The sequence below is a fragment of the Mustela putorius genome, unplaced genomic scaffold (assembly GCF_011764305.1).
Source record: "Mustela putorius furo isolate JIRA1106 unplaced genomic scaffold, ASM1176430v1.1 tig00000382_pilon_pilon_pilon, whole genome shotgun sequence".
Lineage (NCBI taxonomy): Eukaryota > Metazoa > Chordata > Mammalia > Carnivora > Mustelidae > Mustela > Mustela putorius.
In genome coordinates this window covers 3237615-3264504 of record NW_025421367.1, presented here as the reverse complement: position 1 = coordinate 3264504, position 26890 = coordinate 3237615, and the positions used below count along the sequence as shown (strand labels likewise).

General features: G+C 38.9%; 1 protein-coding gene across 1 annotated transcript in view; it reads left to right on the top strand.

Moving 5' to 3' along the window:
- PKD2 (polycystin 2, transient receptor potential cation channel) overlaps window positions 1–26890 on the top strand; it is a 61927-nt gene extending 35037 nt beyond the window's left edge. Inside the window, exons 6-15 of the mRNA XM_004756104.3 lie at window positions 887–1115; window positions 5927–6094; window positions 8258–8439; window positions 9578–9698; window positions 14544–14642; window positions 17041–17162; window positions 17413–17530; window positions 18835–18998; window positions 24025–24172; window positions 24531–26890. Coding sequence (XP_004756161.3) covers window positions 887–1115; window positions 5927–6094; window positions 8258–8439; window positions 9578–9698; window positions 14544–14642; window positions 17041–17162; window positions 17413–17530; window positions 18835–18998; window positions 24025–24172; window positions 24531–24767 — 1588 coding nt within the window. The 3' untranslated portion in view covers window positions 24768–26890. The remainder of the gene's footprint in view (window positions 1–886; window positions 1116–5926; window positions 6095–8257; window positions 8440–9577; window positions 9699–14543; window positions 14643–17040; window positions 17163–17412; window positions 17531–18834; window positions 18999–24024; window positions 24173–24530) is intronic.

Genomic DNA, 26890 nt, shown 5'->3' with positions numbered 1-26890 from the left:
TGCTTGGGTCCTAGACACTCGGGCTCCAGGTGTGGCTACCAGTCCTGCAGAGAGAGAGAAGGTCTTTTGAAAGTCTTAAAGTGAAGGAGCTAGGTAGTCTATTTCTAGTTTGATAGGGAAGCTGTACCATTAAATGAATCATTTAACTTTCTCACTGTGACACCTCCAAAATGGGAATTTGTCAAGAAACATCCTCACTTCAACTATACTAAAACACTAAACATCAGTGCCATCAGAATGAATGTAAAATATGTTACTGTTTCAGACTGTCAGACGTTTGCTGAACACCTATTAACTATAAGGCTCTGGGAAGGGTAAGAAGAATATCCCCTAGGACAAATCATTCAGTGCTAGTTAGGTGATACCAAATGAATGTAATAGAAACACATACACATACACATACATACATGTACATCCACACACACATGTACACATCCACACACAAACACATATCCTGCTTCTCAATAGGCCATACACATTTGAATGCATGAGTTAGATTTCTTATGTTCTTCATTGCCTAGTTGAATTACTTGCATTTAACAGAAGTCCTAGAAAGGCTTGTTTGTTGATTAGCTTCTACATTAAGGAAAAAAAAAACCTATAGAGCATTTTGAGCAGTATAAATACCAGAAAAGTAAAGGCGAGAGTGAGAAGGAATAATCTCTCTTTAGGAGGATTTGGGAAGCCTTGTTCCCTTTGGGGGCACAGAATTGTACAAGTGTGTAGTTACTAGCTGTGATAAAAAATATTCTGCCACCAGCCTGGGGTGACTTGTAGTTACAGTTTGAATCCCGTATGAGTGCAGGGACAGACTAGACAGCTGTCCCTTCCTGGCTGCGTCCATGTTGTTGTTGTTACTGTTTTAATTGTTCTTATTGCAACGCAGGTTATTGGTTGAATTCCCAGCAACAGGCGGTGTGATTCCATCTTGGCAATTTCAGCCTGTAAAGCTGACCCGATATGTCACAACTTTTGATTTCTTCCTGGCAGCCTGTGAGATTATCTTTTGTTTTTTTATCCTTTACTATGTGGTGGAAGAGATCTTGGAAATTCGCATTCACAAGCTACACTATTTCAGGAGTTTCTGGAATTGTCTGGATGTTGTGATCGTTGTGGTAGGTTTGAGAACACCACCGAATTCCCTCCTCTGTTATAAAAACATGTTAATTAGAGTCCTTGATGTATCTCCTCAGTACTGTGGATCCTGATATTCCTGAAGGAGAATCTGAACGTTTTGCTCTGCTGTTTCAATTTCAGTGTTACTAATTATTTTTGCGTTTTGCACAAGAGTAACCCTTCTGAATATAGAAGCAGAGAATTGTTTACGTTAAGTTGTCAGTTAGCCACACTAATAACAAGAATAACTTAGTGGGGGACCTGGCTGGCTCAGTTGGAAGTGCATGTGACTCTTGACCTCAGGGTCATGAGTTTGAGTTCCATGTTGGATGCAGAGATTACTTAAAAATTAATGAACTAATTATTTTTTTTAAAAAATGAGAGATCCATATGTGCTGATACAGCAGGAGTTCTAAGACATTAAAAGAAAGAAGAAGAACTTAGAAATTCATATTTGTCTTTGGCATGCCATGGGAGACAGGGAGAAAAGAATGTTTTGTTTATTCTTTTTTTGTTATTGTTAATGATATTTTTTTCCAACTACTAGCAAAAATCATTTTGTATGTTTCTGCACATGTGTAAAGTTATAGTAAGAAGAAACATCTTGAAGATATTTGGGGTGGCAGAGAACGCCTCCCTGCAGTTTGAAATTTCCCGCAAATAGTCCAGTGTACAAAATACCAGTGAGGGACCATCAGGGTTTTCTGTATCAGGTACAAGAAATCAGAAGGCAATGAGGAGAGAGCCGAGACTAGGACACCTTGTAGATCTGCTATCTGCCCTTGACTTTATTATAACATCTTACACTTGTTCAACATGGTTTGCCTTCCGCATCATCCTCGTCACTTTCTTCCAGGGTCCCCACTGCAGACATGCATTTTTGCCAATCTTTCTCCCTTGACCAAGAACGCATAATCTTTTGCTGAGTCCTCTTACACACTGAAGCACATAAGGACATGCTTAATTGTCACATGCCTCAAAGTCCATCCTCCCCACTGTCCGCTGACAGAGATGCCCCCCGAAGTCTCAATAAGGGGTGCATTACCCTATCAGGTTTCTGTCTTCTGTCACCCTACTTCTTGGCCATTACTCTTCTGCCCCTAACAACCAAAAATTCATCTGGGCTTTGTGAAGCGTTTACATCAAGCCATTATCAAATCATCACTAGAATTAGCTGGCAAAATATAGAAAATGTGTTCTGAAATATATTATTGAGATGTTTTAAATATAGGAAAATGTTACTTACATGTGAGTAAAAGAATGCTCAAGACATTGAAGAGAACTATACAGATCTGTACTGCGTGACGATAACATTAACTGGAGCAATAATTTAATAGTAATTGCTAATGCTTTAGAAATGGTGTGTGTCAGACACAGTTCCAAGTGCTTTTCATATCCAGATGTACACTGAGTTCTCAGAGTTACCTTAGCCACTCTGCCATTGCCTTTCAAGCTACATGCCTATGTAATTCAGAAAGAGCTTTTACTTAAAGTAAAAGTTCCTATAGAATATCGGGTAGAACCCATTTGGCCCGGATGCATTCCGAAGGGCGTCCCTTCTCTCATGATGGCTGTGTAACATCACGCCGTTCCTGGAGGTAAACTCTTCATCCCCAAATTCTCAGTATATTAATAACTGTAACAAAGCAATTTCACCATTTAGGGAGGCAAAGAAGGCAAGGATACTGGAAGTAATTTTTCAGAATATTTCTGTACTGCATGATGGAAGAGTGTGGGTCCATACACATGAAAATTATTCTGGAAGACAAATAACGTTCGGAACTCTAACTGCCTTTTTAGTTTATATGGATGTATTTATAGTTAAGTCATTGAGAATAACGGTGAAAAGGTGAGTGTGAGTGTGATATTATGCTAATTAATGGCAGGTTTGTTTGGGTTTTAGCCAAATACCTTCAATATCAGCAAAAGAATAGTCAGTCGGTGGCCATCCGCCTTTTCGATTATGTACCTATCAGTGAAAACTTTAATAACACACCCTAATGTATTCCATTTATTCATAAACTGTGTTTGTGTGTGTGTGCGTGTGTGTGTGGTATAATAGGTACATTTGTGAAAACACACACAACATAGAATTTGAAAGATTGGATTCAAAAAATACAAATAGAACTCTTAACACTTTCTTTCTACTTGGATAGAAGTTTTCATATTTTCTTTTCACACCCTAGGGAATAGCCTTGTACCCACTTCAGAGAAAATAGCTGTTGATATCATGGAATTTGAGGGTAGTTTTTTGGCTCAGTTTTGCAAGTATTTCTTTGAAAACTTGCTTTATTGTTCTATTGTTCTTTTTTCTTTCTTTCTTTTTTTTTTTTTTTTAACTCTCTGTACTGCCAAGACAACAATTCAGACAGTGTGCTTTTATAAAGAATAAGGAAAGGCTACTGGAATCCTCCTTCTCCTTTGAAACCTTCAGACCCAGCAGAAATAAGGGCACGCCTTCTGCTCACCCTCCAAAATAAGCCCTATGCACAGGACCTCCAATCCCATGAAAAAAGCAAAGGCATTTTTATCAGGCTAAGGCACACCTGAAACTTGAAAATTAATTCTACCCTAAATATAAATATAACATCTTGGAATCACTTTGAAATCATTTTCCCTGTTACCCTTTTGTTTCTTTTTTTTTTAAATAATTTTTAAAAATTTTATATAAACATTTAATGTATTATTAAATTATTACCCCTGTACCCCAGGGGTACAGGTCTGTGAATCTCCAGGTTTACACACTTCACAGCACTCACCATAGCACATACCCTCCCCAATGTCTACAACCCCTTCACCCTCTCCCTACTCCCCCCACAACCCTCATCCTTTTGTTTCTTTAACAAAGGCTCTGAAATCTCTGGACTTACTTTAGTCAACCTATTTGACCTAAACAGTCTTTCTATCAGAGTTACTGATAAAAAGAAGACTATTAAGGAGTCTAAAAATCAGGGCCCCTTGTGGCTCAGTTGGTTGAGTGTCTGCCTTTGGCTCAGGTTATGATCTCAGAGTTCAGGAATCCAGGCCTGTATAGATCTGCTATCTGCTCAGCAAAGTTCCTGCTCTCTCTCTCCATCTCAACTTGTGCTTTTTGTCTCTTGCTCTGTCTTGGTCTCAAATAAATAAAAATCTTTAAAAAAAAAAAAAAAAGGTCTAAACTCAAATTGTTTTGTTGATTGGTAGGCTCAGGGGTGAAAATGATTAATTCATTTATTCAACAAATATTTTCTGAGTGTGTACTATGTGCCTGGCATTGTTCTAGGCATTAGGGATATAGGACTGAACAAAACAACCCAAACCTCTGCCCTTAGGAAGCTTACATTAAGGAAGGGAAGTTCTTTGGTAGATGGGGATGGAGAATCCCAAAGAAAACTCAGGAGGACATAACTCAAGTGCTTACAGAATCTCTTTCCCTCATCTCTTTTCTCTCATTCTCTATTTTGATGATGAATTTTGTAGGAAATTCAGTGTGTTGATAAGATATTAATGTTGTTTAAATGACTACATCTTGGGTACAAGGCAGTTGTCCCTCGTGAGAGTTGGATAAAGGGTTATTGTTGTTTAAGTCAGTCAACCCTTCCCCTCTCAACTAAGTTAACATAACAAAATATTTTCGGTGTATTCCAGAGAACCCCAAATATTCCCACCACCAGCACAGAAATCCAAGATTTGCTCTGGGGATCCTTCACAGAAAAAGAAAAGGTGGTGAGGTTGGCTTTTTTCAGCTGTGGTTGGTAGCCAGGCAGGTCTTTGCTATGATAACCACCCGGAGCCATGATTTGGACAGCCATCTCCAGAAGGACTAGTGAAGTGACCTTTGACCATCATGCATGAGGAGAGAAAGGGAATGAACAGCAAAGGTCTCAGCACCTGTGACAGCCCACCTGCTGTGGCTTCAGGCCCCACAGGAGGCCCAGGTTGCGATGGTGAACCTCTAACAGTTTCCACATCTACACATTAATCCAGTGGCAATGGATGGGAGTAGGGCCCAATGTTCTCCTGAGATGTGGTTTTAGAACCCAGAACTAAAGCCAATGTGAAAAGTTGCATGGTCATAAATTAAGGGAGAGAAGTGAGCAGGAGGGAAACCCTTGGCTCACATATATTCCCACAGTAAATCTTGAGTTCTCTCACACCCATCATCCCCACCATCTTTCAAGACCAAGGATCTTTCCTCTTAAGGGCCTCTTTCGATATGTCTTATTTCACCCTTCACCTTATGTAGTGTGATGTCGGTTCCTTCCTAGGTCTTTGTGTTACTTATTTTTGCATGTGTGCCTCGTCTTGAACCAGAGCATGAGTTTCTTGAGAACAGCTTGTGCATCTTACTTCTTTCTTACTTATATCTTAGCCTTGGCACTGTACTGTGTACGTAGGTACTCATATTTGTTGAATAGTGGAAAGAATGTATGGCTGGTGGTTGAAAACAAACAAAAACAAAGCAAGATGAGGCTGAGAAAGCAGAAGGGTGGAAAGTGATTTGGATGAGGGTGGCAGAAAAAAAAACAAGGCATTCCTGTTTGATTTTGTAATAGAGCAACATATCGTGTGTGTGTGTGTGCACACGCGCATAGGTGCACACACGTACACGTGCACTCACTGGATTTCTCTTCCTAGCTAAGGGAATGTAAGTGGTTTATTGTTATACCTGTTTTGGGCCGTGGTCAACACCTGTCACTTGTATGAGTGATTTGGATAAGTAGATGGGTGAACCCTAGGACTAATACATGGGTGAGGAAAAATAGTTGTTTGAAGGTAAGTTACATGTTTCTAAAACACTGTAATGATACATAAATCTTCTGTTTTCCAGCTGTCAATGGTAGCTATAGGAATTAAGATACATAGAGCATCAAATGTGGAGGTGCTGCTACAGTTTCTAGAAGATCAAAATACTTTCCCCAACTTTGAGCATCCGGCATACTGGCAAATACAGTTCAACAATATAGCTGCTGTCATCGTGTTTTTTGTCTGGATTAAGGTAATTTACAAATTTCATGTCCTGGATTTTTGATAATGTTTTTCTCTTCTTTTTACTAACAAGAGTTAACACAAAATGCTGGAGGACCTGAATTTGCTTTTGTGGCCAAATTCGGACAGCCAGCTGTAGCCGCTTCATATCTTACAAGTAAACTAGCAGAATCCATGTCATCCTTCCTCTCATTGTGAATGACCTGGCCTGCTATCTTGCAAGACCTGTCCCTGCAGGTTTGTTTAACAGATGTGGTTAAGAGCCCTTCTCAAGGTCATCTTGGCCTGGGGCCCTAGGCTACACTAACACAGGGACTGGTCTGAGTTTCACCTGATGTGGTGTGACCAAGGGAAGGAAAAGAAACTAAGAATGAGGAATGCAGATGGGAAGGGAGGGGAAGATGCAATGGAAATGGTCTACAGTGGGGTAAAAGAGGGGTCACCCTCTTTCCCGGGTGGAGGCCATACGGAAGTTTTACCTAGAATTGAGGTTGGGACAGATACATACTCTTCCAAGTAGTACCTTAATTACTCGTTTCCTTCTTTCTTGAAACGTAATGTGCATTTCCATGTATGTGAAAGGTTAGGGCATCTCATATGCAAATGAGCCTCAGTGCTGGATATGCAGGAAATTTTAGTAATAACGAGGCATCTGCCAGCATGTCACCTGTGAAGATCTAGGATTCTGCTATCTAGGCAGCGGCTACGAGCCACAATTGAATTGAAATTTTAATTAGTAAAAATCACATACCATTAAACATTCAGTTCCTGTGGCACTCTAGCCACATTTTAAGATCTCAGCGTCTGTATGTCGCTGATGGCTACTATACTGGACGGTGGAAATAAAGAACATTTCCATCGTGACAGAAAGTTTTATTAAACAGCACTGTTTTAGAAGCTACTCACCAACAGTTACTTTTCCCGCTGAATTGGTATTCACACCTGGAAGGCCTGCGGTTTATCAGAGGGTGCAGGCCTCATCCTCTATCTCTCAGCAACCTGAACAGCCATCCTTAGTGAACAGAAATGTTCACTGTGGGGGTGCCTGGGTGGCTCAGTGGCTCAGTGACAAAGCCTCTGCCTTCAGCCCGGGTCATGATCCCAGGGTAGTGGGATCAAGCCCCGCATCAGGCTCTCTGCTCAGCAGGGAGCCTGCTTCTTCCTGCCTCTCTGCCTACTTGTGATCTCTCTCTGTCAAATAAATAAATAAAATCTTTAAAAAAAAAAAAAAAAAGAAAGAAAGAAATGTTCACTGTGGCTTTGGCATCAAACAGAGCTGGGTTCTACTGCTAGCTCTGAGTCCTTGCTGCCTCCTAGAGACAGGATACCAGTATTTCAATGTCATTGCAAAGATTTGAGTCAGTATACATAGCCCTTCCCATAATGTCTGGCACGTAGTCACTAAACAATGAATGATAGTTAATAACATGCAGTAAGTATTTCCTGGAGGAGGTTTTTGTTTTTCTTTACTAACTTTCTTTTTGAGGATTTTTTTCGTCTTTAATTTTAATCTTTCTTAGGGGAGGGTTCCCCAGTCCTCTTAATTATTATTTGAACCTGTTTCTACTTGCCACCATCATGTCAAATGTTAGCAACATCAGGGCAGGCCTTTGTTCTGTCCTCTGCTGTTCCCAGCTCTAAGAACAGTGCCTGGCACATGGTAGGCACTCAACAAATACTTTTTGAACGAATAAATAGAAACTGCTGGGTTTGGGGGGGGCGGGGGAAGCAAGTCAAAAAAGCGCTCTCTCATCCAAAAATATTGTTGTAAAATAACATAACATAAAACTGATCACGTCAGTGGCATTAATTACATTCACAGTGTTGTCCAACCATCACCATATACATTTCCAGAACTTATTCATCATCCCAACTGAACTCTGTATCCAGTGAACACTAATTCCAAACTCCCCCCTCACCCCAGGCCCTGGTCACCTCGTCTGTCTCTACGAATTTCCGTATTCTAGCTACTCTGTGTTAGTGTAGTCATACAATAGTTGGGTTTTTTGTGTGTGTCTGGCTTATTTCACTTAGCATAGTGTTTTCAGGGTTCATTCATGTTGTGGCCTATATCAAAATTTCATTCCTTGGTAGGGGTGGATAACATTCCATTGTGCATATCTACCACATTTTGTTTACCTATTCATCTATTGATACCTTCTCTCTGTTACAGCTCTTCAAATTCATCAACTTTAACAGGACAATGAGTCAGCTCTCCACAACCATGTCTCGGTGTGCCAAAGACCTCTTTGGCTTTGCAATTATGTTCTTCATTATTTTCTTAGCATATGCTCAGTTGGCCTACCTCGTCTTTGGAACTCAGGTTGATGACTTCAGTACTTTCCAAGAGTGTATGTAAGTATATATGAAATTAAAAAGAAAAATTTAATCAGAGATGTTACTGTGTTCTGAAGTTTAAAGAAATCTTCATGGGTGCTATTTAATCAACAAGTATTTTAAAATAGTTATTTAAAAATAAGAATTTATTATCTTTCCCGGAAGCAATGGCCCACCCATGCAGAGATGGCAGTGCATAATGCCAAAAAGCTTCAGAGAGCAGCTCTAAAGTAATAAGACATAGTAGAACAGCAATGGTGAACCAGTACTGTTACAAAGACGGAGGGCTTCTCAGCACCGAGTGCAGATGGCAGCTTTTAAGAGACATTTGCCTATATTTTCATTCTTACTCAATGTGGTTGCCATATGTTTTAAATTTGGAGATTTTTTTCTAAAGAAAAAAATAGTATTTCTATATTCTAAGAGCAATTCAAATCGGTACAGGAATTTTCAGTCATCCAGAGTTCTCAAATATGATATGAAGACTAAATAAATAAATAACATTATTAGATTTACATACCATTTAGAAAGGAGTTAGTTAGGAAAGAAGAGGATTATGGTAATAGAAGTTAATAGGGCTTTGTACTGGAGGACAGCTAATTAATGTCACAGTTTAATGGATGTCAGGAACGGAAATGATTTTGCTGATTAAGACCCAGAATTGGCAACCCATGGCCACTCAGTACCACTTTGAGTACATGTGGGGATATTGGATCTTTGAATGCACACAATTTTGGTTGTCCTTCAAGTCTTCTTTTAAAGAGGTATTAAATTCAGAACCAGGGTAACTGTTGTGAAGTTTAGAGTTACCATGTTTTAGCCAGATTATGTGTTAAGTTCTTATAGCTGATTGCTTTGTGTCACCTAATAATAATATTATTTTCCTTTTAATTAAATGGAAATAACATATTTAGCATGAAAGCATATTATTTTTATTCCAGAGGCTTCAATTGGTCATATAAGTAGCAGGAGTTTTCCAAAGGGATTGACAATTTTCTATTATTTGGCAGCTATCTATACATATATATCTATACATATATATCTATCTATATATAAAAGGTCCAAAAGTGTGAGATCATCTTTAAGGAAAGTTACGTCAATGCTGGCCATTCTTTGTTTTTGTATTGTGCTGTTTTGTTTTGTTTTGTTTTTATAGTTTCACTCAATTCCGTATCATTTTGGGTGATATCAACTTCGCAGAGATTGAGGAAGCTAATCGAGTTTTGGGACCAATTTATTTCACTACATTTGTGTTCTTTATGTTCTTCATTCTTTTGGTATGTACACTTTTGTTTATAATGAGGTGATTTTAACTTCATAAATCACCATCGTAAAATCACCATCTTCCTTTTTCTGTCACTCTCTAGGGTCCTTACCATTTTTTTTAAAAGACCCAGGAATAACTGTAGAAGACATTTTTTTATTTTACTTCCCATTGATTCAGGTTTAAGTCGTCACCAAATACCTTTTCCATGGTCTTTCATTCATCTACATATAAGTGTCTGTTTAGTGTAAAAAAAAATAAGATTACATGCAAATTTATAAAGTCACTTAAAATAGTGCTTTGCCGAAAAAGTAGAATGCTTACACGTGTATGTGCTTTTTTTTTTTTTTTAAGATTTCTATTTATTTGACAGATGACAAGTGCATAGAGGCAGGCAGAGGGAGAGGGGGAAACAGGTTCCCCGATGAGCAGAAAGCCTGATGTGGGGCTCAATCCCAGGACCCTGGGGTCATGACCCGAGCTGAAGGCAGAGGCTTTAACTGGCTAAGCCACCCAGGGGCCCCTGCTTTTTTAAAACACAGATGTCAGCACTTTCGTGATCACTTGCTAGCATGACTTTCATTCATCTTTTTCCTCTTTTCTAAAAAGAAAAAAGGAACTGACAAAGCAAGCTAGATCCAGGATGTCAAGAGTAATATTCGAGTGAATTATTGTTTGTAAAGGTTAAGATATTTTTGTTTTAACTTAATAATATTTAGCACATCCTGGGGCCCCTGGGTGCCTAAGTGGGTTAAGCCTCTGCCTTTGGCTCAGGTCATGATCTCAGGGTCCTGGAATGGAGCACTGCATTGGGCTCTCTGCTCAGCAGGGAGCCTCTTCCCCCTCTCTCTCTGATTGCTGTTCTGCCTACTTGTGATCTCTCTGTCAGGTAAATAAATAAAATCTTTTTTAAAAAAAATAGGGTGCCTGGGTGACTCAGTGGGTTAAAGCCTCTGCCTTCGGCTCAGGTCATGATCTCAGGTCCTGGGATTGAGCCCTGCATCAGGCTCTCTGCTCAGCAGGGAGCTTACTTCCCTTCCTCTCTCTCTGCCTGCCTCTCTGCCTGTCAAATAAATAAATAAAATCTTAAAATAATATTAACACATCTAGAGACTGCCTGCAAAGAACATTCAGATTTTAAATTTAAAGCTAAATGTAGGGACACTTCGGTGGTTCAGTTGGTTAAACAACTGACTCTTTGATTTTAGCTCAGGTCATGATCTCAGGATTGTAAGATTGAGCCCTGTGTCAGGCTCCACACTCAGTACATACTTGAGATTCTCTCTCTCCCACCCACCCCCAGCTCTTGCTCTTTCTCTAAATAAATAAATAAAAATCTTTAAAAATTAGAAAATACAAAATAAAACTAAATCTAACAATGAGTAGAAATTGCTTTAAAAGTTACTTTCAAAAATAATTTTTCATTCTCTTGATTTTGTACAAATTAACATTTTTAACACTTTGACCCTAAGTTAATTAAGAGTTTTTAGGAGGCATTTTGTTCTTCATCTTAACATTTACACATTCATTTGTCTACCAAAAAATTACCAAGAAATTATTCAAGTAAGTTAGCTTAATCTAGGCAGTGGGTATTTTTCATCTAAACACTAATACTTAAGACTTTCCTGGGGCGCCTGGGTAGCTCAGTGGATTAAAACCTCTGCCTTCGGCTCCAGTCATGATCCCAGAGTCCTGGGATGGAGCCCCACATGGGGCTCTCTGCTCTGCGGGGAGCCTGCTTCCCTCTCTCTCTCTGCCTGCCTCTCTGCCTACTTGTGATCTCTGTTAAATAAATAAATAAAATCTTTTAAAAAAATACTTAAGTCTTTCCTTACATCAGTCATCATTGTAAGAAAACAACGAAATTGTCTCCATTTTCAATAGATTTTATAAGATGCTTTGTGTAAAGTTCAGTAATTCAGTGTACTATCCCCAAAGTTGTTCCAAGAATTTAGTGGTTTTGTATATGGTTAAGCACTATTTATAGACTGAGTATCAGAACTACTTTAGTAGGATGGAAAGAGTCAGGAATATCAAATAAGTCCATTTGTATCTTATATGTATGTATCATTAGTTTTATTGAGTTTTTTTAAAGGATTTATTTATTTATTTTAGAGGGGGAGAGAACATGAGCAAGGGGAGAGGCAGAGGGCGAGAGAGAGACTCTCAAGCAGACTCCTTGCCGATCGCAGAGTCCGACGCAGGGCTCCGTCTCATGACCCTGAGATCATGACCTGAGCTGAAACCCAGAGTCAGATGCTCAACTGACTGAGCTACCCAGGTGCCCCCATATCATTAGTTTTAAAGTGAAACCTCTCTAGTTTCTTTTTCCAGTCATATGTTAAGGGAAACATAGAGGGAACAGTTAGCCTTTTTCAGTTCTAACACTGGTAGCACTTTCGATTCTGGAACTCCTGAATCCCTGAATCTCTACTAAGAAAACAAAAACCAGGAACTGAGAGCTCCACCATAGACCCTCTAGTTAACTGCAGGTCGCCTAAGTTTTCTTTGTGTGTCTGTCTGCTGCATGAGAGACGGACCTGTAGCAATTCAAAATGGTCAGATGTGGACTTGTCTGAAGGTGGTTTTTTGCCCTAAAACTGGTCATTTCATCAAATCCATCAATAGAACATGAAAAGAAGCTTTTAGCTTCTGTCTTTATACTAAAGTAATTTTTCGTGCTATTGCAAAAAAGGAAATGGTCTCCCTGCACCCCACAGAGAGAGAGGAAGATGCTACTGTCAATTCACATTTTTCTTTAAAGAAATGACAAGCCAAGTGCAGAGTTGGCCATTTGTCTGAGATGACTGCAAGGTGTTAGTTTATTGCCCAGACTCTATTTTTTTATTGTTTTATTTATTTATTTACTTATTTATTTCATGATTTTATTTATTTATATATAGAGAGAGATAGAGAGAGAAAGAATGCAAATGAGTTGGAGGAGGGGCAGAGGGAGAGAGAATTCCAAGCAGGCTCCACACAGAGCCCAATCACTCTTAAGATCATGACCTGAGCCAAAATTAAGAGTCTCAGATGCTTAATTGACTGAGCTACCCAGGTGGCCCTGCCCTGGCTTTGAAAGAAGCCACTGTGATGTGAGCTGGTCCAATGGAAGCAAAAGTCCGTCATCACTAGGGAGGGAAGGCCTTCTGATTACATATCAAGCAAACCTTCTGAGACAGAATGGAAAGAAGGAGGGGGAACTTCTCTACCCACATCCTCAATAGCCTTTCTCAGCCACGTTTAATTTTTTTAAATCTCTTCAGAGAACCCACACTTTAATCCTATAACTAAGATATTTACAGGTGTTAGCTACCAGCCATTTGGAAACTTAAAAAGAGAACACTAATTGCCTGGGTTGGGAGGAAAAATGTGGGAGATGTTACTCTGACTGCCTTTGGAATTGAGCATTAAGCCAGGAACTTACGTGCATTTTATATTTTATTCTCATTTTTGCTACAGGATCTTAAATAGTATTCCTCCTTTGTTTGTAGCAATTTAGTAGCACACTAAAATAATAGAGCTCTCTTTCATTCATTCCCCATTTAATAAGTATTTACTGAGCCACTCCACTGTATTCCAGGGAGGGTGCTAGGTACTGGGGGTGCGGTGGTAAGGAAAGTAAGAGACCAGCCCTGCCCTCAGGGAGATTCCACAAACTTGTGGAGACAACAGACCTAGTCAAATACATAACTCTGGGGGCACCTGGGTGGCTCAATCAGTTAAGTGTCTGCCTTTGGCTTAGGTCCTGATCCCAGGGTCCTAGGATGGAGCCTTGTGTCAGGCAGGTTCTGCTCATCCCTCTCCTCCTCACTCATGCTTTCTCTCTCTGTCTGTCTCTCAAATAAATAAAAATCTTTAAAAAAATAAATAAATAACTATAGTCACAAACCATATCAGTATGCCAGAAAGAGGAGTAAAGAAAGAATGTATTAAAGAAGGAACTGATCGGTTGGGTGTGGTGTTTCAAAAAAAAAAAAAAAAAAACTGTGGGAAACAGGTGTTGGAAATATAAACCATTATCTTGGGGAGGGGAAACTTAGGAAAAATGAACTAACCATTATTGAATAATAACAACTATAAATTATGTAGCACTTATCACGTGTGAGGCCTTGTCCTAAGCACTTGACATAGATTATTTCATTAATTCTTAAAACAGATCTGTAGTGGAGGAACTATTGTTTCTCCCATTTTATTAATGTAAGAACAAATGAGTTTTAAAGATTGGAACATTTAAACAATATAGTCTTGGCAGGGCTAATACTGAAACCCAAGCGTGTTTGACTCCAAAGTCTGTATTTTTCACTAAGCTTCTCTTGACTATCTTTCTTCTATGAAGCCTACTGTATTCCCATTTGCAGAGATCTTTTTAACTCTTCAAAATGCACTCTGTAAATCTCAAATAATAAAATATAACAGTATTTGGAAGAAGCATAGAATTCCCCTTGTCTGTATTGACTGTTGAAATTTGAAGAGCTATGTAGAGTTCTCCATTTCTATTAATTTCTGTCAGGTGAAAAAAGTGTAGATAACATAGACAAGCAAAAATAATAAAATAATACCATCATCCATAGGTAAATACATCAGTATTTTGTTGTATTTCATTCTTGTCTCTTTTTGTAAAATATATCACAATATATGGTTTGTAAATAAGAATATACATTGCATTTTCCTTTGGCATGACTTAGTGAAAAAAATAATTTTCCCAAAGTATATAGTAGCAAAACTATTAATTTATGTCTTCTTAAGAAATCAGATTGTTAAAAAACAAAAATGCATATGTCAAATTTCAGATTGATGTTTAGAAAGTATATTTAGTTTCTTCTTTAATCTCAACTTTCCTTTGATTTACAAACAGAATATGTTTTTGGCTATCATCAATGATACTTACTCTGAAGTTAAATCTGATTTGGCCCAGCAGAAAGCTGAAATGGAACTTTCAGATCTTATCAGAAAGGTATGACAAGCCCTAATTCTCACAACTGCTTTATTTTCTACATAAAATGAGCATTGTTTCAGCCAGATTTCCACATCAAAGTTGATCCATTGTAAGGGTTTCAAGTGAAGAGTAGATTGCTACATGTCATCAATAATTTAAATGTTCTCTGTCTTGGAGCTAGAGATGGGTATGCTGCTAGCTTGGACTTAAATTCTGGGAATCTTTTATTGACCTAGAATTAAATTCTCAACAGTCTCTTGCCCTAGAATTAAAAATCTCAACAATCTCCTTTGACTCTTGAGAGCTGAGCTGCTGGTTTTACCTTTATTGTTTTGAGGACACCTCTGGTAGGCTATCATGTGCAGATCCAGAGTTCAGAATCAACTGGAAGGGAAGAACCTAAAGACATTTCTACTTTCTCTTTCTCACATACAGTTTTCAAAAAGAAGAAAAAAAAGTTTTAGAAGAGAATATTTTGTCATTCACCCTTTATCCTTGACCTTCCAGGGAAGTTTTAAAATAATCAAAGGAAAAAGGCCACAGAGTAAGGGCCTGAGAACTTTCACTTACGCACCTTCTCAGGAAGTTGTTAAGTAAATGGAAGGGCAGGACAGGAAAGTTGGGTAGCTTTGTTCTTCTCAATGTGATTTCTTTATTTGGTTTAAAGTATAAAACTTAAGCAACAACAAATAACTACATCTAAAGCACACAGCTTGTTCCCTAACATCATTTTGCTAAGAGACCAGTGGCTCCTGGACTGTGTGATCTTTTTCTGTTGGTTTAGATCCTAAGACTGTGCTGTCTGTGAATCATGTTGAAACAGAGAACTTCCAGTTCTTAAACAAAACCCCTTGTTTCAACAGTAAATTTTGGAACACTGGAAAAAACAAAATTCAATTTAAAAAGAAATAACACACACTAAACAAATAAATAAATACTATGAAAATCTTTTCAGATCACAAAAAAAAAAAAAAAAAAAAAAAAACAACACTTGGATGGGACCTAAAATTTGAGTTATCCGGATTTTTTCAAAAACATTTTATGACATCTTAGCAAATGTCCAAGGTGTATACAAGCAGTCCTTACTTTGCACTTCGGTTCTGAGATGCACAGGTTTCAATTATTTCATGTTAAATATGGCCAGCCTCTCTACACAGTTCCCCATTTCAGTTGTCACAGTATCTTGACTGTGAATAATACTATAAAGTGCAAACTTCCAATTTTCACAGAACATTTCAGTTATCACAGTATATTAACTGTACTGGCATAACATAAACTTCACGGCTAGCTCTTCAGTCTACAAATCGTTACATAAATAACAGATGTGTATCATAATCAGTGAGCGATAACATCCCTTCTTACAAAGTCTAGGCTAGGTCAAGGAGCACCTGCCTTTCAGTGCAGGCATAAAACATGTACTTGTGTTGCTTCTTTCTCTCTCTCTCCCTGTGAGCACCCCCATGTGATGTTTTACAAAAACATCTCAAAGGGAGAATGGGCCAGCAAAGAGGAAAGCAGAGCAAAGAAACCAAGACTGGTAACACGGAAAGTGAAGTTCAAAACAAATGTAAGAGAGTTCTAGAATAGGGAGCTGTGGGAATGCTGACACTGCTACCCTTCAAAATCTTGAATATCTGTAGAAAAAATGATATGGAGTCTAATAACCTAGTAAAGGCAAATTTATCAATGTGAATGAGGGTAGTGGTTGTGTTGGAAAGTTCCGACGAAGCGTCTCCTAGGAAGTGACGCTGGCAAACAGCGTCACATACAAGGAACTCTGGAGATATTTTACAACATTAAAAGGGCAAAGGATAAAATGTTGGGAGCTGATCCATATTAAGAAGGGATTATCAGAGCTCCTCAAGACAGAAAAGAGGCTTCCTGCATATCCTGTGACACAGGAAGAAGGGAAGCACTATTCAAACTACTCTGGGTAAAATTGTTACAAAGAAATAAGACATTTTATTTTTTAATGTTTCTAGTGTTTTAAATTTCAGTGTACTAAATAAATATTCATTTTATGTTTTTTTTAATCTCCCCATAAATTTATAACGAATGCCAAGGGAGTTTTTAACGCTTTGAATAAAAGGTTTTGTTTTTTTTTAAAGTTTATTTATTTAAGTAATCTCTACGCCCAACGTGGGGCTTAGACTCATGACCTCGAGATCAAGAGTCGCATGCTCTCCTGACTGAGCCAGCCAGGTGCCCCGGTAAGATGTTTCAAAGGTCACAGAGCAGTCACAAGTTTTCCTGTTGATTATTAACATCACTTGCAGTTTCGCCTTGTGTGATCATTTTGACAGTCCTGCATGTCCGTGCAAAGCAAGATCTACACTAGTAGTTACTAGTGTAAATGAGTGGGAAAGCACATGCAAAAAAAGAGAATAAACTAAACCCAGTCGTTTCTTTTCAACAGGGCTGCCATAAAGCCTTGGTCAAACTCAAACTGAAAAAAAATACTGTGGATGACATTTCTGAGAGTCTGAGGCAAGGGGGAGGCAAGTTAAACTTTGATGAACTTCGACAAGATCTCAAAGGGTGAGAATCACACATTTTGAGGCCCTGGGAAATTCCTATATAAACATAAGTTCTTGGTGACACAGATTTATCTGGTCCGAGTACTCAGAGAATTGCTCTTTTTTTCAAAGGAGGTGTCTTTCTGGAACGTATCCTCAGAGGAGGGCTGGCCCTGATTCAGCAGTTTCCCTTTTGTTCTGCATCATGTCTCTGTGCTTGCATTGGACCATGTACATGAATGATTTCATCTGTAACCTCTCAATAATTTCAGGAAGGGCCATACTGATGCAGAGATCGAGGCAATATTCACAAAGTATGACCAAGATGGAGATCAAGAACTGACCGAACACGAACATCAGCAGATGAGAGACGACTTGGAAAGAGAGAGGGTGGGTCTCATTTAGAGCCGGGTTTGATTCAGCCCCCACCGTGTTCCAGACACCATGCTACGTGGCGGGTTACCGAGAGTCTCTCTGTCTCTCTGCCTCTTTCTCTGTCTCTCTGTCTCAGTTTATGTAGTAGTACCCGGCATATTCCGAAAAGGATATATAACGTAATAATATGTAAAACTAGATTAGATTGACATAAATGCAAAAAATCAAAATGAAAAAAATGAGGTGAAACAAACTGAAATTAAAACTAGACTATGAAGCTAAAAATTTAAATACATATATGCTTGTTAAAGACTGAGCTACAAATTCGGCCCCAATAAGCCTTCTGGTCATCAGCTTGAAAAGGGAAACCTAGGAGTTACATACTTCACAGTGTCCATGAGAGTGAGGAAAACAAGATTGCTCAGGAGATATAAAGTTAGTTGCTCTATAAATTAACACTTACAATAAAATAAAACTAGCAGCTGCCTTCCATCTGAGTGCTTATCATGAAATGATCTTTCATAATCAGAAAGGATAATTAAAAGCTTTTCACATTAACTTTAAAAATAAGTGACTAAACAGGGGCACCTGGGTGGCTTGGTGGGTTAAGCCTCTGCCTTCAGCTCTGGTCATGATCTCAGGGTCCTGGGATCAAGCCCCGCATCAGGCTCTCTGCTCAGCGGGGAGCCTGCTTCCCCCTCTCTCTGCCTCCCTCTCTGCCTACCTGTGATCTTTCTCTGTCAAATAAATAATATCCTAAAAAAAAAAAAAATGGCTAAACAAACCAAAAACATCCATGGCAATTGAGGTACAGAGAATATAGGTGAATAATATTCTATGCAAAAGTCCCTTTTCTATAAGGAGATAGTATTGAACAGCAGTTTCCAAACTGCTCCACAGAACAGTGTCAGTAGGTGGGAAACTTTACCAGGTATAGTGAAATGTGAACAGGACAGTGAATACAATCATCTTTCACTAGGCTGTTTTTAGTTAAAATTTTTATTTAAGATTATATCCTCCCTACTTTGTAGCTATTAAATGTGTTCTCTCTTTTATGAAAAGGGGATAATACATTTCTTCATTTACTTTTGTTGTTGTTTTATTTTTTAATATTCTTTCTTGTCCAAACAAGTTAGTAGTTCCATGCTGGTCATTAAAAATCTGTTTTGAAAATTGGCCAGTCCATGAAATTTAGAAGACTGGCAATCACAGTCTGGTGCTAAATGGTACATGCCCATTTGCCATTTGCTTGAGCCCACAGTGAAGCTCTGTGGGACTCGCTGTTCTCGCTCCTCACTCAGTGACCCCTTGTTCTTCAGGAGGACCTGGATCTGGATCATAGCTCTTTACCACGTCCCATGAGCAGCCGAAGTTTCCCACGAAGCCTGGATGACTCTGAGGAGGATGATGATGAAGACAGTGGGCATAGCTCCAGAAGGAGGGGAAGCATTTCCAGTGGGGTTTCTTATGAAGAGTTTCAAGTGTAAGTATTAAGGAATTGGCAGAATTGGGGCTGACAAGTTCAAAGGAGACCAAGCAGCTTCTCTTATCTCTCAGTTTGATCCTTTCCATACTAAAGAAATTCCTTATAGGAAAATCAGCAAATAAAGAAAACATTAAAATCTCTCCTAATCCCACTAAACCAAAATGCCAGTTAACATTTTGATGTCTGTATCTCTATTTACATGTGGGTTTTTTTTTTTAATATGTTTTTATTGCCGTGGCCCATGATATATCCTAAAGGATGTTCCATGTGCTTTTGAGAAGAATGTGTGTTCTGCTCTTGTTAAGTGGAGTGTTCTATAGGTGTATTTTAGGTCTAGTGGTTTATAGTGTTACTCAAATCTCCTATTTCCTTTTGTTCCACCCGTTTGTTCTATCTACTTTTGGAAGTGGGTTATTAATGTCTCCAACTATATTGGGGCTCCTGAGTGGCTTAATCATTAAAGTGTCTGCCTTTGGCTCAGATCATGATCCCAGGGTCCTGGGATGGAGACCTGCGTCAGGCTCCTTGCTCAGCAGGGAACCTACTTCTCCCTCTCCCTCTGCATGCAGCTCCCCTTGCTTGTGCTCTCTCTGTCAAATGAATAAATAAAATCTTTAAAAAGAAAAATCTCCAACTATCATTATTAACTTGCCTCTTCTTTCTTTTCTGTAAGCTTTAGCTCTGTGTTTTTTGGAACTCTGCTGCTAGGTGTATATATGTTTACAATTGGTACCTCTTCCTAATAGATTGACCCTCTTTTCATTATAAAATGTCCTACTTTATCTCTAGTAAGATATTTTTGTTGTTTTAAAGTCATTCTTGTCTGATATTATTATAGCAACTCCAGCTTTCTTATTGTTGCTTTTTGCATGATGTATTTTTTTCCATTCTTTCATTTCCAACCTGTTTGTATCTTTGAATCTCAAGTGTGTCACCTGTAGACAGCATTTAGTTGGATCTGGTCTTTTTATCCAGTCTGATAGTCTTTGCCTTTTGATTAGAATGTTTACTTCATTTACATTTAATGTTATCATTGATATGGCTGGACTTACATCTACCATTTTATTTTTCATTTCCTATAGGCCTTATGTCTTTTTTGTTTCTCTTTTTCTCCTTTATTGCTTTCTTTTCATAAAGTGGATATTTTCTAATGTAACATTTTAATTCCTTTAATAGTTTTTTTTTCATTACATTTTTCAGTTATGTTTTTAGTGGTTGCTCTAGGACTTAACCTACACAAATCAATTTATCAGAATCTACCTCAGATTTATATTAACGTAATCTGAGGAGATATAGAAATATAATTCCTATTTAACTCTGTTAACTCCTCCCCTTTATATGCCATTATTATACATATTCATCTATATATGTTAGAAATCCAGTATCACATTTTTAGAATTACCACTTCATATAAATTTATGTCCCTTAAAAGAGCTGAGACAAGAAGAGAAAGTATATATTTATAGAGTTCAGCATATTCTTTTTCGTACTTACATTTCTGGTTCTCCTCATTTGTTTCTGTGGATTCAAGTTACCATCTGGTGTCATTTTGTATTACAGTACAACTTTGATCTTACCCACCTCCTTCATTCTGGTATTGTCAAATATTTTATTACATTTCTATGTGTTATAGGCCCAACAATACAATTGTGTACATATTGTCTTGCATAGTCCTTTTGAAATCAGTGAATGAGAAATAAAAGGAAAAGGAGTATGCATCTATATTGTCTTCTACAGTTACACAGTAACATGTTCCCGTGTTCTTTGTGTTTTCATGGGGATTCTAATTATTATCTGGATCACTTGCTTTCAGCCTGAAGAACTTCCTTTAGTATCTCTTCTAAAGCAGGCCTGCTGGGGCACCTGGGCGACTTAGTCCGTTAGGCTTCTGCCTTTGGCTCAGATCATGATCTCAGTGTTCTCAGATCAAGCCCTGTGTTGGGCTCCTAGCTCAGAAGGGAGTCTGCTTCTCCCTTCCCTTCTGCCCCTCCCCACAGCTTCTGTGCTCTCTCGCTCTCTTTAAAATCTTTAAAAATAAAAAACAAAGCAGGCCCACCAGCTTGAATTCTCTCAGTTTTTCTTTATCTAGGGATAATTTTATTTCCCCTTCCTTTTCTTCTTGTCTCCACTATTTCTGATGAGACTAAAACTTAATTTTACTGAGGTTCCCTTGTATGTGATGGGTCACTTTTCCTTGCTGCTTTTAAGATTTTGTCTGTCTTTGTCTTTCAGTATTTTCACCATGATCTGTCTGGATGTGGATTTCTTTGCAGTTATCCTGATTAAAGTTCATTAAGCTGCTGGAATATATAATATTTTTATCAAATTTAGGAAGTTTTCAACTATTATGTCCTCAATTTTTTTTTTTAAGATTTTATTTATTTATTTGCCAGAGAGAGTGAGCACAGACAGGCAGGGTGGCAGCAGAGGCAGAGGGAGAAGCAGGCTCCCCACCGAGCAAGGAACCCGATGTGGGACTCGATCCCAGGATGCTGGGATCATGACCTGAGCCAAAGGCAGCCGATTAACCAACAGAGCCACCTGGGCATCCCGAGTCCTCAAATATTTTTTTGCTGCTTTCTCTCCTTTCCTTCTGGGAGTTCTATCCTATGTATGTACTGCTGTCCCACGTCTTTCTTCACTCTTTTTTCTCTCTGCTCTTCAGATTACATAGTTTCTGTCCATCTGTCTTGAAGTGCTGATTCTTTCTTCTGCCAGCTCAAATCTGCCGTTGAAACCCAACCTTTAGTGACTTTTTCATTTATTGTACTTTTCAACTCGAGAATTTCTCTTAGTTTCCTTGAAATAATCTGCATCTCTTTGTTGATATTCTCTATTTGATGAGACAATGACATCATACTGTCTATGTTTTTAAGCCTGATTTCCTTTAGTTCTTTGAATATATTTATAATAGCTACTTTGAGCTCTTTGTCTACTAAATCTATCTGGGCCCCCTTATAGGCAGTTTCTATTGCCTCATTTTTCTTATGTATATGTATGGGTCACATTTTTTCTGTTGTTGTTTTTTGGCATGCCTTTTTTTTTAATTGAAAACTGGAGATATTAAATATATATTATAGCAGTTTAGAATACTAATTTTCTTTCCTCCCCTACCCCCAGGCTTATTGTATTTGCTGTTTGCATGCTTGTTTTTTAATGAAGTCTGTACCCCCCACCCCACACTGTGAAACTTCTGATGTTGCTTCTCAGAGGGCACAGTCGTGACCACGTGACCAGACACGTCTTGAAAAGACAGTGCTTTTAGCAGGGCTCCTCTCATTGTCGTTCCCGATCTCTCTGTGAAGCTTTCCACCTCTGTTGATATTACTTCCAACTCTTAGCTTCCACTAACTGTTGGCTGGTTGGTCTGTTTTCAGTAATGCCTCAGGATATAAGCTGTTCCACACTCTGACCCAGTTCAATCCAGGCCCCTTTGCAGGGGTAGTTACTGAAGCCAGTCTTTAGCAGTCTTCTTAGCTGTCTCTTTCCCTGGTTCTTTCTGGTAAACTAGCTGGTAAACAATTTACCTTTTTATCTCATGGGGTGACCAGCCTCGTCTTAACAATCTCCATTTGGAGGAACACTCTTAGGCTTAGCACTTTGTTCCACATAAAGCATTTCTCTTGGAGGAAGCTTTGGAGCCCTGTGTTCTGTGACCTGACTCTCCTCCCAGGCAAAACCTCTGTACCACAGCCTCAGAGCTAGGGGCAGGGACTGCTTCCCAAAGTGATACCCCTGTTTCATGAATAAGCCACTGGGCTAGGATGGCAGCCTTCAGTCTTCTCAGCTTTCCTGTCCTGGCATGGAAACTCCACCCTACAGTTGTCAGTTGGGTAGAAAAAGAGAACCTCATTCCTCTCAGCCACTCTTGCCTTAGATTAGATCCTCTGCAACCTGGATTTGGAGAGGAGAAATGCAACAGCCTGCCCCTCCCTGGGGGATCCCATAGCCCCCCACTGGGAGTTGAAGGGAGTGGGGGCCCTGTGTCCATTGCCAAACCAAACTGGAGTGACACTTCTGTCACAGTGAACTGGGGAAGACAGAGAGGGAGCAGACTGTAGTTCACATGTCATAGACTCTCACTCCTCTTACTAAAATCCAGTGGATTTTCTTAGATAAATGCTTCTTCATTTGCTGTATACTCTTAAGAAGATTTACAGAATTTTGAAAAAAGAATTTAAAGAATTTTCAATAGCTATGGTTGTTTCTCTGGGGAGAGTACCTATAGAGCCCTCATGGCATCATTCCAGAAGTTGTCTCCTATTTCTGTGTTTTTAAAGCATTTACATAACTTTTTATTCAAATCATTAGTGAGCAGTGTTTTCTAGCTACTTTATTTACTTAATATATTGTGAACATTATTATTTCATTAAATATTCCATCACCATATAATTTCTGGTGTCTCCTTGGAATTCCATTTTATGGATGAACAAGAACATATTTGAATGATTCTCTGTTAATTATGATCATTTTTTTTTTAAAGATTTTATTTATTTATTTATTTATTTGAGAGAGCAAGAGAGAGAACACAAGCAGAGGGGAGGGGCAGAGGGAGAGAGAGAAGCAAACTCCCCAGTGAACAAAGAGCCTGATGCGGGGCTCAATCCCAGGACCCCAAGATCATGACCTGATTCCAAAGCAGACACTTAACCAAGAGGCACCCAGGTGCCCCTAATGTAACTATTTTCAGTGAACTACTATTAATAAGCAGAACTCTAATGAGTATGCTGATAGCCCAAAAAAAAATCACACATATACATAGTTCCTTCGGAAATTTTCCCAAAAATGGAACATTGGAATAAAAGTTAAGCATATATTTTTAAAACTTCTAATACAGTGTTGACTTGCAGAAAAGTTGTGCCAGTTAGCATTCCCATCAGCAATATGTGAGTTTATCACTAAAGTCTGAGACTGCTTAGAATGTGTTTCAGATTATCATGTTGTTTAAGAAAAGAAACCTCAGCACGTCCATCTGAAAAGCCAACTGGGTGGCTTTGACCCGCTCCCCTGCGGTTTCCCACAGCCTGGTGAGACGAGTGGACCGCATGGAGCACTCCATCGGCAGCATCGTGTCCAAGATAGACGCCGTGATCGTGAAGCTGGAGATCATGGAGCGGGCCAAACTGAAGAGAAGGGAAGTGTTGGGAAGGCTGCTGGATGGGGTAGCAGAGGTAAGTGGTCATGTGACACAGAAACACTGATTCAGTAAAATATCAGGGTATCCTATCTTGTAACCTTTAATCTGAGACGTTTTTTGAGATGTCTGTGTAACTGCAGATCAGGGCAATCAGATGATAATCTGGAGCTGTTAACGTAATACCGCAAGCACTAAGGCTTCTGCCTTCCCTGAATGGTAGAATGAAGCAAAAAAGTTACTCCAGTAGCTCAGGGAATTGCTATGTATGCTCTAAATTGCTGGTGTCACTTAATGAGAGATAATTTGGCTCCTTACTTTCCTAGGGCAACCTCTAAGCACAAAAGTATGTGTCGACCTACACCCAACATGGTGGTCTCTTTTTCCTTTATTAGGATGAAAGACTGGGTCGTGACAGTGAGGTCCACAGGGAGCAGATGGAGCGGCTGGTGCGGGAAGAGCTGGAACGCTGGGAATCGGATGATGCGGCTTCCCAGATAAGTCATGGTTTAGGCACACCCCTGGGACCGAATGGTCCACCTCGCCCCAGAAGCTCCCGCCCTTCTTCCTCCCAGTCTGCAGAAGGATTAGAAGGTGCAGGTGCAAATGGGAATTCCAGTATCCACGTCTAGGACGTGTGTTAGGATGTGTTCCTAATTGGTGAGAAAGGGGCTGTGTTGCGTTGGCAGAACAAGTACACTATTTATATGCCCCGCCCACCATGCAATGCTGGTCTTTGTGACCAGCTGTTAATGCTTTTGCACTTTAATTTATTTTAGATAAACCTTGCCCATGGATCAATGAAGATTTTTTTTCTTCATGTAAGAAATCTGGGTGTAAATATTGAGTCTAGAAAAAAAGTCTTTGTAAAGTATTTGGAGTGGTATGCCTACTTGCTCCCGTGAGTGAGTCTTCTCAGTTGACAATGAAGTAGCCTTTAAAGCGAGGGGAGACCTGTTGGAACTCCTATCGGAGTTTTACTTCCAATCACAGAAATCAGTATTGGCATTTTTGCCCAGTGTGTGGAGGGAAAGTAGGGGCATTCTTTCCCACTCAGGCTTAGCTCATGGACGTAATATAACACTTTCTTTTAAGAAAGGAGCCTGTTATTTCAACTACCTTCCTGGGGTAAACTTTTCTAAAAGATGAGCTGGAAAAGAACTCCAAACCAGAGAATGGATATGTAGTCATTATGCTAGAATTTGTATGAATGGTTAAGATAAATGTTGAATAATGTGCTATTTTTTTTTTTGTTACTGTATCTGATGTCTGTGGGAATAACTGTTTGACTTATTCACAATATTTTTGCTCTGAACTGCAGGAAGCCAAAAGTGACTGATTGTGGGTTAATATGTCATCTCTAACCATAACATGGGAAAATTGGAAAGAGCCCAATAACTGAGTTTTACTTAGTCTAATAATTAGTTTTATATGAAGGTTTGTCCATATATTCTCTTCCTAGGTGGCCCAGCTTATTTGCAACTGATTTTAATGTTGTAACTAATCTGGGATGGCCAACTTACTAAATGTTTTAAGTATGTACCGAAGGTTTTAGCTCAGCAGATATGTTCATTTTACACAAAAATTTAAAGGAGTTTTGAAATGCATACATACATATTATAAAACTAAAGTTTGAGTTTTATGATGTTTTGAAAATATAAAACTCAAATGCTCTTTTTTTTTTATGAGAGAGAGGGAGGGACAGAGCAACAGGGAGAGAGAGAACCTTAAGCAGGCTCCAAGCTCAGCAGAGAGCCCAACACAAGGTTCAGTCTCTTGACCCTGAGATCATGACCTGAGCCAAAATCGAGAGTTGGACATTTAACCAACTGAGCCACCCAGGCACCCTTAGAACTCAAATACTCTTGATCCTGCATCTCAGAACTAGAATTTTTCATCTAAATGGAGCTCAGTTTAATCAATTTTCTGGTATTGAAAATTTCATTAACAAAACGTATCAGCCAAAGTTCGAGTTTGCAGCAGGTTTTTTTTCCCCCATTAAGAGAGGATCTCTCACCAAATTAATGGAGAAGAAATCTATTTCTCAATAAAAAATAAAGATCTTATTTTTCAAAAGTGTTGAATGAGGTGACTGTGAGCTAATGGGACAAGCAAGAGAGAATGCAACATTGGTGAGTTAACTCCGACTCGGAGAACAGGAGAAGAGAGGCCCACGTTTTAGTGCCTTGTTTTGAATTCTCACATTGTTCATGTAATGGGTAGAATATGTCAGTCAAATCTTTTAAAGCTAGCTTCCAGAGAAGTGATATACATTGGGTTTCTTTAACAGGATTTCTCCTGGCTTTCTTTCGAATATGCTACACAAAGTTCTTTCTTTATTACTAGGTACTAAAGTTTGCATTCCAGGGATACTGAGTGCACGTGTTTATGTCTGTGTACCGTGTTGTCACATGTAAACAAACTTCAGTTTGAAGTGCAGCCATTATGTGGTATCCATGTGCATTGACCATGTGCCATAAGTCAGTTATGGTCACTAGAAAGTCTTCTTATGTACTTCTTATTATACTGTTCCTCATTTCACCTGTAAGATTTTACAAAATCCCTTTTACCTGTAAGTTACATATTTTTTTCTCTTTAGTCATGGAGCATTCCCTTCTCATCCCTCTCCTATCAACCTCCCCTCTGTATTTGTGTTATTAAGATGTTACATACGCAAGTCTCTCGACAGTTGAGAACTTCATTAATGTGTAATATTGAGCACTTTACTTCTCAATAAAGACTTGGTATAATAACA